The 13,684-nt window shown below is 37.7% G+C and overlaps 1 protein-coding gene across 5 annotated transcripts in view; it reads left to right on the top strand.

The window, feature by feature from the left end:
* Positions 1 to 13,684, top strand: part of ACAP2 (ArfGAP with coiled-coil, ankyrin repeat and PH domains 2) — a 158,481-nt gene that overhangs the window by 64,679 nt on the left and 80,118 nt on the right. For 3 of the 5 annotated variants that reach the window (XM_032629589.1, XM_032629592.1, XM_032629591.1), the window contains 2 exons: positions 1,546 to 1,665; positions 2,464 to 2,517. The exons of 1 other annotated variant lie outside the window; for it this stretch is intronic. In XM_032629589.1, the coding sequence (XP_032485480.1) occupies positions 1,546 to 1,665; positions 2,464 to 2,517 (174 nt within the window). The remainder of the gene's footprint in view (positions 1 to 1,545; positions 1,666 to 2,463; positions 2,518 to 13,684) is intronic. One more of the 5 variants, XM_032629590.1, reaches the window with a different exon arrangement.

Raw genomic sequence — 13,684 nt, 5'->3', positions numbered from 1 at the left:
TGTAGCAGATATAGCCCTCAGCAAGCAGAGCTTAGGCTGGATTTCATCCCCTGTTTTTCCCTTTGGTAGGACACTATCTGCATAATTGTACTTCGGTGCTCAACTAACTTCTAAATTTGTCTCCTCTCTTCTCTCCCTGCTTACTGCCTTAATTCAGGCTCTCTTAGTTTTTGGTCTAATCTCCTTATCTTTATTCTTTCCACTTCCGTATCTTACTTTTTCTTCTTTTAGGTCATCATTCTAAAATGGAACTCTGGTCAACTCACCCATTCGATGTCTTTATTGTTTTCCATTTCCTTTCGTATAAAATGTGAACACCTTAGCTTTGCACACAAGGCTATTCCTGATCGGGCCCTTGTATACATTTTCACACTGTGCTAAGCTACTTAGTGCCCCTGGTTTGCCCTGCCATCTAAGCTTCAGGGCCTTAGAACATGCTTTTCCTAGAGAAGTGTCTTCTTATTACCCTTATCTGATTGGCTAATTCCTGTTGGTGTTCAGGGCTTTTCTCAAGTGTTACCTTTTCCAGGAACCCTTCCTTGATCCCCATAGCCCTCATTACACATTCCTCCTTTGTTCCCTCTTGCATGATTTTGATGAGCATAGCAGTTGTACTTGTGCTAAATAGAATTTATCTGCTTTTTGAATGGTTAGAATTAGAACAGAGATTATGTTTTTCACTTCTGTTCCTCCGGGTCCCAGGGTAACAGTTTTAAATTACACTCCTGAGATCCTTGAGCTGTCTTCTGAAGTTTTCCTGAGCTCTTTATCCTCTTCTTGGGGGCCCCTCTTCCCACCCTCTCATTACCCTTCCTTCATCTAGAGCAGCTCCACTTTTATCTTTTTTAATATTAGATTTTCACCCAAGTTTTTGTTTACTTAAAGAAAATGTTCTGTATCTGAGTGAACTGAAGAAAGAAACAAGGAAGGGATAGAAAAAAAAAGAAAAGGAATGAAAGGGAAAAAGAGAAAGATGAAAAAAAGAAAGAAGAAAGGAGGGGACAGGAGAAGAGAGAGAAGCTCTGTTCTAAGATTTAGCACAATGCCTAGATGGTAGGCATTAGAAAAATATGGTTGATTAAGCAATTCTGCTTTGATAGTCTGATATTAAAATGACCAGCATGACTAACCCACCATACCAGTTTACTTCCCTTTCCTCCACCATACCATAGTTGTGTTTTTAAAAAATCTTTTATCATACTGCTTGCTCTGCCTGAAGTTTCCTTTCCTTCCTTCCAAGGGGTGCTTAATACATTTTTATGGGGTTAATTTATGGGATTGAATTTAACTTGATAAAATGATTGGTTGTTGTTGTTATCAGACAGCCTCTGCATCCTGAAAGGTCAACTTCTTTTGGTACAGTTCTCTTGTGAATTTACTTTTTAAGCCAAAGGAAAAAAAGCAATTTTCATTTAGTCTATTTTGGGTTTATCGATGAACTATAATTTGTCTTAACTAGGCTAACTCATGTGGTTAATGCTAGCACTTGTTTGATTAAGTAATTTGTAAAATTATTTTCAATGATATGATGTTTTTCTTTTTCAGCTTGTGAAGCTATGTATTGCAATGATTGATACTGGAAAAGCCTTTTGTGTTGCAAATAAACAGTTCATGAATGGGATTCGAGACCTGGCACAGTATTCTAGCAATGATGCTGTAGTTGAGGTTAGTATTATTAAATTTAGTTAAAATGGTAAATGAAACAAGATGTTAAGAGAATTATGCATCCATTTACCTTATTAATAGTAGTAGTGGTCCTTAAAATTAGAAGTGGAAAAGCTATCATCTGTTGGTGCTATCTGATATAATCCTGTTTTCTAGGACAGTTAGAAGGTGATGGTTGATTTGCATTGTGGATATAAGTTTACTCTACTTGCTGCTAGGTGAACTGAACCATCTACAAGGGGACCTGAGCAGTGAGAATAGGATCATGCTCATTAGTAGCTGTTTATCGGGGCAAGCAGAGAGCATTAACCCAAGACTAGTATCTAACTATACATTTTGGGGGCTGCATAGGAAAGTTCTGGTCAGCTAGCTATGCTGTGTTAGCTTAGACCCCTTGCTATACTATGTGGTATTATGACATTTCTTTTATGAAGAATAATAACTGGTACAGAAATGGTTGTAATTTGATGATTATGTGATCCATAGATGCCTAAACGGACAGTCTTGATATACTCAATTTTACCTTAGGTTTACATGGGCCATTTCGATTTGCTAGTATAATAGTATTGATAGGGCAGGCTAATTCTTTGACTGTTCTAGGGTTTTATGTTACTACATGTAGACTTGACCTCTCTGCAGAGCATGCCTGAGAGGTAGTGAGATTGTCCTAATGAGAAATAAATGTTACTGTTTACAGTGTAACTTGATCTTTCTGTCAGAAACGCTGAAGTAACATTTTTGTGGCCTATATTAGTAGCTCTTAAATGACTTGGTTTTCTTTTGATTTCTTTCTCATAGACAAGTTTGACCAAATTTTCTGACAGTCTTCAAGAAATGATAAATTTTCACACAGTAAGTGTTTAGTAAATAGGTGTTATTATGACCATGTTCATGTTTTAGTACTTTTCTTTGGTGGCAGTATTTTATAAAATTACTTAAGTTGGAAAATGAATGACTGATTTGTCAACAACTTTTTAGTTGGGTGGATCTAAAATTCTGTGTGTGTGAGGGAGAGACAGAGGGAGAAAGTATAGATGTGTATTATTTCCCATTCTATAATAGTGAACTTTAATTTCAATGAAGTACACACCCATAAAAGTTAATTTTTTTCCTTTAAGGTGTGCCTTTATAAGTTTTTAAGTAATTTCAAGAAGAAAGATGTACAAGTCATCATTCTAAAATTAGCTATTTCTTTTAAGATACGAATATATATATCCCCTTTGAGGACAGATCTTCAAGAATGAGGATATGTATTACTTTTAGAATGTTGTGAAATTCCTTTATAAGTTTTGTAAAAGTTTACTGAAATAATGTGGGATCTTTTAGTTGTGGCGTGTGGGATCTAGTTCCCTGACCAGGGATTGAACCCAGGCCCCCTGCACTGGGAGTGTGGAGTCTTAGCCACTGGACTACCAGGGAAGTCCCTCATTGTGGTTTTGATTTGCATTTCCCTAATGACCAATCTGGTTGAGCATCTTTTCATCTGCTTATTGGCCATTTGTGTATTTTCTTCTGCCATTGTTACCATTGTTGTCCACTTAAGTCCTTTGCCCATTTAAAGTTTTTTTTAATTGAATTCTTTATATATTCTGGATATTACATGCTTATCAGATATATGATATATAAATAATTTTTCCCATTCTGTAAGTAGTCTTTTTATTTTCTTGATAATGTTATTTGATGCATAAAAGTTTTAATTTTTTTTATTGAAGTATAGTTAATTTACAATGTTATGTTTCAAGTATACAGCAGAGTGATTCAGTTATACATATATATATATTCTTTTTCAGATTCCTTTCCATTATAGGTTATTACAAGATAGTATAGTTTTCTTCACTATACAGTGGGTCCTTATTGTTTACCTATTTTATATATAGTAGAGTGTATTATGTTAATCCCAAACTGCTATCCTCCCTCTCCCCACCCCCACTATCCCCTTTGGTAACCAGAAGTTTGTGTTCTGTGTCTGTGAGTCTATTTCTGTTTTGTTAATAAGTTCATTTGTATCATTTTTTTAGATTCCACATATAAGTGATATCCTATGATATTTGTCTTTCTCTGTTTTACTTCACTTAATAATCTCTAGGTCCATCCATGTTGCTGCAAATGGCATTATTTCATTCTTTTTAGTGGCTGAGTAGTATTCTGTTGTGTGTGTGTGCATATATATATATACACACACGCACACACACACACACCCCACATCTTCTTTATTCATTTCTCTGTTAATGGATATTTAGGTTGCTTCCATGTCTTGGCTATTGTAAATAGTGCTGCTATGAACATTGGGGTGCATGTATCTTTTCAAATCAGAGTTTTCTCCAGAAATATGCCCAGAAGGGGGATTGCTGGATCATATGGCAACTCTATTTTTAGTTTTTTAAGGAAACTCCATACTGTTCTCGATAATGACTGCACCAATTTATATTCCCACTAACAGTGTAGGAGGGTTTCTTTTTCTCCACACCCTCTCCAGCATTTATTATTTGTAGACTTTTTGATGGTGCCCATTCTGACCACAGTGAGGTGATACCTCATTTGTAGTTTTGATTTGTATTTCACAGTAATTAGCAGTGTTGAGCATCTTTTCATGTGCCTCTTGACCATCTGTATGTCTTCTTTGGAGAAATGTCTAGGTCTTCTGCCCATTTTTTTTTACTGGGTTGTTTGTTTTTTTGATATTGAGCTGTTTGTGTAGTTTGGAAATTAATCCCTTGTTGCTCACAACATTTACAAATATTTTCTCCTATTCAGTAGGTTGTCTTTTCATTCTGCCTCCTTGGGTAGGTTTATTCCTAGGTACTTTATTCTTTTTCGATGTGATGGTAAATGGGATTGTTTTCTTAATTTCTCTTTCTGATATTTGGTTGTTAGTGTATAGAAATGCAACAGATTTCTGTATGTTAATTTTGTATCCTGCAACTTTACTGAATTCATTGATGAGCTCTATTAGTTTTCTGGTAACATCTTCAGGATTTTCTATGTAGAGCATAATGTCATCTGCAAACAGTGACAGTTTTACTTCTTCTTTTCCAACTTGGATTCCTTTTATTTCTTTTCCTTCTCTAATTGCTGTGGCTAGGACTTCCAAAATTATGTTGAATAAAAGTGGCGAGAGTGGACATCCTTGTCTTGTTTGTGATCTTAGAGGAAATGCTTTCAGCTTTTCATCATTGAGTATGATGTTAGCTGTAGGTTTGTCATATATGACCTTTATTATGTTGAGGTAGGTTCCCTCTGTGCCCACTTTCTGAAGAGTTTTTATCATAAATGGATGCTGAATTTTATCAAAAGCTTTTTCTGCATCTATTGAAATGATCATATGGTTTTTATTCCTCAATTTGTTAATGTGGTGTATCACACTGATTGATTTGCAGATATTGAAAAGTCCTTGCATCCCTGGAATAAATCCCACTTGTTCATGGTGTATGATCCTTTTAATGTATTGTTGGATTCAGTTTGCTGGTATTTTGTTGAGGATTTTTACATTGTGTTCATCAGTGATATTGGCCTATACTTTTCTTTTTTGATATCTTTGTCTGATTTTGGTATCAGGGTGACTGTGGCCTCATAGAATGAGTTTGGGAGTGTTCCTTCCTCTGCAGTATTTTGGAATAGTTTCAGAAGGATAGGTGTTAACTCTTCTTTAAATGTTCGGTAGAATTTACCTGTGAAACCATTGTGTTCTGGACTTCTACTTCTTGGGAGTTTTTAAATTACTGATTCAATTTAAGTACTGGTAGTTGGTCTGTTCATATATTCTATTTCTTCCTGGTTCAGTCTTGGGAGAGTGTACCTTTCTAAGAATTTGTCCATTTCTTCTAGGTTGTCCATTTTATTGGTATATAATTGCTCATAGTATTCTCCCTATGATCCTTTGTATTTCTGTGGCGTTGGTTGTAACTTCTCCTTTTTCATTTCTGATTTTATTGATTTGGGCCCTCTCCCTTCTTTTCTTGATGAGTCTGGCTAAAGGTTTATCAGTTTTGTTTATCTTTTCAGAGAACCAGCTTTTAGTTTTCATTGATCTTTCTATTGTTTTTTTAGTCTCTATTTCATTTATTTCTGCTGTGATCCTTGTGATTTCTTTTCTTTTACTAAGTTTGGATTTTGTTTGTTCTTCATTCTCTAGTTGCTTTATATGTAAGATTAGGTTGTTTGTTTGAGATTTTTCTTGTTTCCTGAGGTAGAATTATATTGCTATAAACTTCCCTCTTAGAACTGCTTTTGCTGCATCCCATAGGTTTTGGATAGTCGGTTCTTTTTTTGTTTTCGTTAGTCTCCAGGCATTTTAAAATTTCCTCTTTGATTTCTTCAGTGATCCATTGGTTGTTTAGTAGCATATTGTTTAGCCTCCATGTGTTTGTGTTTTTTTGCAGTTTTTCTTCTTGTAGTTGATTTCTAGCCTCATAGCCTTGTGGTCAGAAAAGATATTTGATATGATTTCAGTTTTCTTAAATTTACTGAGGCTTGCTACGTGGCCCAGCATGTGATCTGTTTTGGAGAATGTTCCATGTGCCCTTGAAAAGAATGTGTTCTGCAGCTTTTGGATGGAATGCTCTATAAATATCAATTAAGTCTGTCTGGTCTGTATGTCATTTAAGTCCTGTATTTCTTCATTGATTTTCTGTCTAGATAATCTGTCCATTGATGTAAGTGGGGTGTTAAAGTCCCCCACTATTATTGTGTTAATGTCAGTTTCTCCTTTTGTGTCTGTTAACATTTGCCTTATGTATTGAGGTGCTCCTGTGTTGGGTGCATATATATTTACAATTATATCTTCTTCTTGGATTGATCCTTCGATCACTATGTAGTGTCCTTCTTTGTCTCTTGTAACAGTCTTTATTTTAAAGTCTATTTTGTCTGATATAAGTATTGCTACTCCAGCTTTCTTTTGATTTCCATTTGCGTGGAATACCTTTTTCCATCCCCTTACTTTCAGTCTGTATGTGTCTCCAGATCTGAAGTGAGTCTCTTGTAGGCAGCAAATACACGGGTCTTATTTTTGTATCCATTCAGCCAGTCTCTGTCTTTTGGTAGGAGCATTTCGTCCATTTACATTTAAGGTGATGATGACCAATATGTTTGTTTCTATTGCTGTTTTCTTAATTGTTTTGGATTTGTTTTTATAGGTCTTTTTTCCCCTTCTTTTGTTTTGTCTTATGATTTGATGACTTCTCTTCTCTTCTAACAAACACTGGTATGTTTGTATTCCTTTTTCTTCTTTGTGTGTATATCTATTATAGATTTTTGTTTTGCAGTTACCATGAGGTTTTTGTATAGGAGTCAGTATTTATACATGCTTGTTTTAAGTTGCTGATCTCTTAATTTCAAACACATTTTAAATAACCTGCATTTGTACCCTCCTACCCTCACGATCACTGTTTTTTTTTGTTGTTTTGTTTTTAAAATTTATTTATTTATTCACTTATTTGTTTGTTTGTTTCTTTCTTTATGGCCATGTTGGGTCTTTGTTTCTGTGCAAGGGCTTTCTCTAGTTGCAGCGAGCGGGCACCACTCTTCATCGTGGTGCGTGGGCCTTTCACTGTTGCAGCCTCTTGTTGCAGAGTACAAGCTCCAGATGCGCAGGCTCAGTAGTTGTGGCTCATGGGCCTAGTTGCTCCGCGGCATGTGGGATCTTGTCCCAGACCAGGGCTCAAACCCGTGTCCCCTGCATTGGCAGGCAGATTCTCAACCCCTGCGCCACCAGGGAAGCCCCACTGTTTTTGATATTATATTCTGCATCAAATTGTTTTCTATATCCCTTAACTGCTTATTGTGTATACAAATGATTTTACTACTTTTGTCTTTTAACCTTACTACTAGCTTTGTTCGTGGATGATTTCCTACCTTTATTGTATGTTTGCCTTTACGAGTGAACTTCTCCATTTTGTGATTTTCTTGTTTCTAGTTGTGGCCTTTTCTGCCTAGAGAAGTTCCTTTAGCATTTGTTGTAAAGCTGGTTTGGTGGTGCTGAATTCTTTCAGCTTTTGCTTGTCTGTAAAGCTTTTGACCTCTCCATCAAATCTGAAGGAGAGCCTTGCTGGGTAGATTATTCTTGGTTTTTCTCTTTCATCACTTTAAGTGTATCTTGCCACTCCCTTCTGGCCTGTAGAGTTTTGCTGAAAAACTAGCTGATAACTTTATGGGAGTCCCCTTGTATGTTACTTTTCCCTTGTTGCTTTTAATATTCTCTCTTATCTTTAATTTTTGTCATTTTGATTACAGTGTGTTGTGGTGTATTCCTCTATGGGTTAATTCTGTATGGGACTCTCTGCACTTCCTGGACTTGGGTGACTATTTCCATCCCCAGATTAGGGAAGTTTTCAGCTGTTGTCTCTTCAAATATGTTTTCAGGCCCTTTCTCTCTTCTCCTTTTGGGACCCCTATCAAGTGAATATTAGCACGCTTGATGTTGTCCCAGAGGTCTGCTAAACTGTCCTTATTCATTTCATTCTTTTTTCTTTTTTCTTTTTTCTGTTCAGGGACAGTGATTTCCACTATTTTGTCTTCCAGCTCAGTGATCCATCCTTCTGCCTCAGTTAGTCTACTATTCATTCCTTCTAGTGTATTTTTCATTTCAGTTATTGTATTCTTTAATTCTGTTTGGCTGTTCTTTATATATTCTAATTCTTTGTTAAAAACTTCTAATTTCTCACTCTGTGCATCCCTTATCCTAAATTCTTTGATCATCTTTATGGTTGTTATTCTGAACAAGATCTTTCTTGGTTAGATTGCCTATCTTCCTTCACTTTGTTTTTCTGGAGTTTTATCTTGTTCCTTTGTCTGAAACATATTCCTCTGTCACCTAATTTTTTGTAAATTGCTATTTGTATTTTTAAGGATGTGGTAGGTTCGTTAAGTTTCTTGACCTTGGAAAAGTGGCCCTCTGTAGGAGATGTCCTATGTGTCCCAGCAGTGCACTCCCCTCTTGTCACCAGGGCTAGGGGCCAGCTGGTCCAGGGTAGTGTCTGGCCTGTGTTTGTGGACTTGGTCCACATGCTGCTGGACTGTAATTTTCTTGCTTCTGGTGTCTGCCCCCTGGTGGGTGAGACTGGTCTAGAGGCTTCTGCAAGCTTCCTGACAGGAGAGGCCGGTGCCTGCCCCCTGGTGGGTGGGGCTGGGTATTAATCTTCTGGTGGGCAGGGCCATTCTATGGGTGTGTCTAGAGGCTGCTGTGGGCTCAGGAAGTCTTTAGATAGCCTGTCTGCTGATGAATGGGGCTGTGTCCTTGCTCAGTTTTTTGTTTGGCCAGAGGTGTCCCAGCAACTGGAGCCTACAGGCTTTTAGGTGGGGCCAGGTCTTTGTGCCAAAATGTCAGCCTCCAGGAGAGCTCACGCAGATGAATATTCCCTGATACATCTGAATATTCCCTGATACATCTGCCAGCAGTGTTTGTGTCCCCAGGGTGGGCCACAGTCACCCAGGAGCCTCCCCAGGAGACCCTCCAAGACCAGAATTAGGTCTGGCCCAGGCTTCTATCAAATTACTGCTTTTGCCCTTGTTCCTGGTATACCTGAGATTTTGTGTGTGCTCTTTAAGAGTGAAGTCTCTATTTCCCCCAGTCCTGTGGAGCTTCTGCAGTCAAGCCCCACTGACCTTCAAGGCCAGATGCTCTGGGGGCTCTCCTTCCTGGTGCCAGACCTCTAGGCTGGGGGCCTGATGTGGGGCTCAGCATTCTCACTCTTGTGCGAGAACATCTGTAATTTAATTCTCTAGTCTGTGGGTGTCCTACCCAGGGGGTATGGGATTTGATTATATCACAGGTGCACCCCTCCTACCAGTCTTGTTGTGGTTCTGTCTGTATGTCTTTAGCTGTAGAGAATCGTTTCTGGTAGGTTTCAGTCTTTTTCAATGATGGTGGTTCTGCAGATTGTTGTGATTTTGGTGTGTTCGTGAGAGGAGGTGGTCTTAGGGTTCTTCTACTCTACCATCTTGGCCACTCTCTAAAAGTTTTAATTTTGGGACTTCCCTGGTGGCACAGTGGTTAAGAATCCACCTGCCAGTGCAGGGGACACAGGTTTGATCCCTGGTCCAGGAAGATCCCACATGCCTTGAAGCAACTAAGCCCATGCCTCACAACTACTGAGCCTGCGCTCTAGAGCCTGCAAACCACAACTACTGAGCCCGTGTGCCACTACTACTGAAGCCTGTGCGCCTAGAGCCCGTGCTTCGCAACAAGAGAAGCCACCGCAGTGAGAAGCCCACGCACCGCTATGAAGACTAGCCCCCGCTCGCTGCAACTAGAGAAAGCCTGCGCGTAGCAATGAAGACCCAACACAGCCAAAAATAAATAAATAAAAATAAATAGAAGTTTTAATTTTGATGAAATCCAATGGATCTTTTTTTTTTTCTGTTCCTCCTGCTTTTGGGGTCATATCCAAGAATCCACTGCTAAATTCCAGATCACGCAGATTAATCCCTTTGTTTTCTTCTGATATTTTTATGATTTTAGCTCTGATATTTTGCACCAATTTGTTTTTAATGACCTCTTATTAATTTTCTTTTTGCCTTCTATTGAATTTGGATGCTAGTGTATAGTATATTTGATTTCTTTTTAAATCAGGGACCTTTGGGATTCAAACTTCTTAAAAAGTATAATATAATGAGAATTAAATTTTTTTTTTAAGTTACTGATTTTAAATTAACATAATAGGTTAAATTTTTTTGTAATATAGTATCCTTTGTAGTAATCCTATTTCTTATATTTTCTTTAAATCAGTAAGTCTTATATTATTGCTTTATATAAGAATATTTTGCTTTTTGTTATAGTTTTATATGTGAAAAGTTATGAGTAAGATAAACTTCTGGTAAATAAATAGTTTAAATGTATGTTGAAATCTGTCCTGTCAAGAAAACTTAAGTTCAGAGTATTTTATAAATCATTCTCTTAGAGTAAATTGAGTCTTTAAAAATGAGGTTTGTTTGAAGCAAGGTATCTAAGTATAGTTTGCTTCAAGAGGATAGCGGTTGGTCTTTTTAGTGCTAGTGCTGTTAATGTGCAGCTGGTTTCCTGAACTGATTCCAATAATGTGGTTTTTTTTTTCCTTTTGTAAAATTGAATGCAATCGATATTTCTTAATTTTAACATTGTAAAAAGAGCATAGAATTTAGATAGAAACAACTTTGAGTTTAGGCTTCACTGTTATTAGCTGTATAATTTTGGTCAGTTTATTTAATCACTTTCATTTTTCATTTTACTGTTCTATAAAAGGGGAATAGTAGAACTTGCGATACCAATGTGTAAGGGTGTTGTGATGAGGAACAAAATATGTGCAGCTAGATCCTGGGGAGTGAAACTTCTTCCTTTACTATATTGGTTGGTATCCGTTCGGGAAAACAGAAACCACATACGGTATTTCTTATAGAAGGGTTTTGATATAGTGAATTGGTTACAAAGTGTTGGAAGGGTTGTAGGAATGCAAAAAGCCACAGTGAAAAAAAAAAAAAAGCCTAGAGATTAGTCAACGTAGGAAGGAGCTACTGTCCTTAGGGGTTGCAGGAGCAAGGGTGGAAGTGGTGGTGCTAGAGCTCCTAAGTACTGCACTCTTGAGAACACTGCCATTGTTGCCGAGCCAGGAAGTCAGGGCTTGCCTGCTTGCTGTGGCTGCAAGAGCCTCGGAGCCTGCAGTCCCATTGACACCCTCAGATTGGTCACTGACGCTGCCGAAATTTGGAGTAGCTCAGTTGCTCACTAATGGCTGTGTCAGAACAGAAGCAGAAAAAGAAAGTGGCTTCTCCTTATCTCCTGCCTCTTAATCTAACATCAGATCCTATTTGCAGAACCTAACCTCTTGGCTTGCAGGGGGGTTGGGAAATAGCTTTGCAGATTTCTAGCTCCTGGCAACATAGAGGAGGAGATTATGGAAGGGTGATGTAGTGGTGAAAGCCAGTAAACAACTGGCACACCAACCATAAAGGCTATAATTTTGAAAACAGTTTTAGTAAGCAAATTATTGTGCAGTCTTAGCAATTTTCATCCTTGAAACCTCTTTCTGTGACTTTTCTTTTTCCCCCCATACTCCATATCCCACACATTATCAAAATATACCCCAGATCCTATAATAAATAGTTGCTCTGTCACCTCCAAGTCTAAACTACTACCATCTTTTGTTTAGGATTATATAACTTGATCTCTGCTTCTTTACTTGCCCTTCTAAATATAGTGAGTTATGTATACAGCAGCCAGAATGAACTTTTAAAAATATAAATTAATTCACAGTACTCTCCTGTTCTAGTTCCCTGTTACACTCAGAATAAAATCCTAACCAAGCCCTATACGATGAGGCTCCTGCTGATAACTTTCTGATCTCATCTCTCTTCTCTGTCCGATTGTAGCCTCTTGGGCTCTTTGTTCTTCTTTGAACGTGCCAAAGTAATGCTCATATTATGGCCTTTGTACTTACAGTCTGTTCGGTGCGGCATGTTCCTCCTCCACGTTTACGTGTGACTGTTTCCTTACGATATTGCTTTTCTTTCTATAGGTCTCCCTCACTTTAATAGATCACTGCCTCTATGAGAAGCCTTCCTTGACCACCATATGGTTACTGTCTATCAATTTACCCTGCCTTTTGCGTGCGCACACATATACCATGTATATTCTTAAATATGTGTACTTATTTTATTGTCTGTTCCTTTCTAAGTTTTATGACTGTAGGCACTTTGTTGTATTCACCTCTGTTACTACCACCTAGAAGAGTCCTTGGCGGGAAGGAGTTACTCATGGCAGGATTGAGGACACTGAGATTATGACAACGCTTGTAATGTTTTTTTAGTCATTAAATGAATAAAGATGTGTTAAATCAGTGAAAATTCAGTGAACAAATAGACAAAAGTATTTAATATTCTTTAGAAATGCTTAATATGGTTTAGAAAGATAATTTGCAAACTAAGAGGAGATCACTATTTGTCTGCCTGTCTGCCTAGAGGTCTAAATGCTATAGGTTGGTGATCTTGTGTGTGTTTACATGTATACTTACATATATGTATATAGGAGAGCTCTGATACTACACCCAGATGTCTAGTGCCTTTCTAATTTTATTCCCATATTCCTTTTTACAGCATCTCAGAAATTTTTCTACTAATAGCTATAGGTATGAAATTATGAGACCGTAGTTTAGTTTCTTTTAATTTTCTTGCCTTTTATATAGTTGCTATGCTCTGTGCTTTACCTGGCCTTTTCGTTTCTTGTTAACAAATACTTTTCCCTTAGTTTTTTCAGTAGGAGTGACCTCTTTGTACTTGAATCACAATCTTTATTTATTATTATTATTATTTTTTTTTTTTTGCGGTACGTGGGCCTCTCACTGTTGCGGCCTCTCACTGTTGCGGCCTCTCCTGTTGCGAAGCACAGGCTCCGGACGCACAGGCTCAGCAGCCGTGGCTCATGGGCCCAGCCACTCCACGGCATGTGGGATCTTCCCGGACCGGGGCACGAACCCGTGTCCCCTGCATCGGCAGGCGGACTCTCAACCACTGTGCCACCAGGGAAGGCCGAATCACAATCTTTATATTTGTGGCAAAGGTTCTTCCCCCATCATAACGCTGTATACTTCAACTAGATTAAAGATAGGGATGACACATATCTTGGTTACTGTTATATCCTTAGTACTTGGATAATTCTTACCTTGGGGAAGTCATTTAATTTTTCTAAGCTTTGCATTCCACCTCTGTAAAATGAAGGAGCTTTTATTAGATGACTTTTAATTATAAAGTATTAATTATTATAAGATTTAAATATGATCTCAGAGTCATTTGTTAAAAATGTGGGAAAGCCTAGTTGTATAAATGCTTTATTTTAGTAGCATTCTGTTCAGTGAAATTTTAATTACATAGTATTATAGGATAAAGGAGACTTTATAGGATAAGACAAACTGCTTTCTAAAAGGTAATAAACACTGGAATCTGCTTTATATTCTATAGCAAAGCTCATAACACTTAAGTCTTGGTGTATAACTTTGTATCAGTATAAAAGGCTAGGTGTTACAGAGATGATATTTATGAATAACTTTGTGGGCTT

The sequence above is a fragment of the Phocoena sinus genome, chromosome 4 (assembly GCF_008692025.1).
Source record: "Phocoena sinus isolate mPhoSin1 chromosome 4, mPhoSin1.pri, whole genome shotgun sequence".
Taxonomy (NCBI): domain Eukaryota; kingdom Metazoa; phylum Chordata; class Mammalia; order Artiodactyla; family Phocoenidae; genus Phocoena; species Phocoena sinus.
This window is presented reverse-complemented; position numbering and strand designations above follow the sequence as displayed.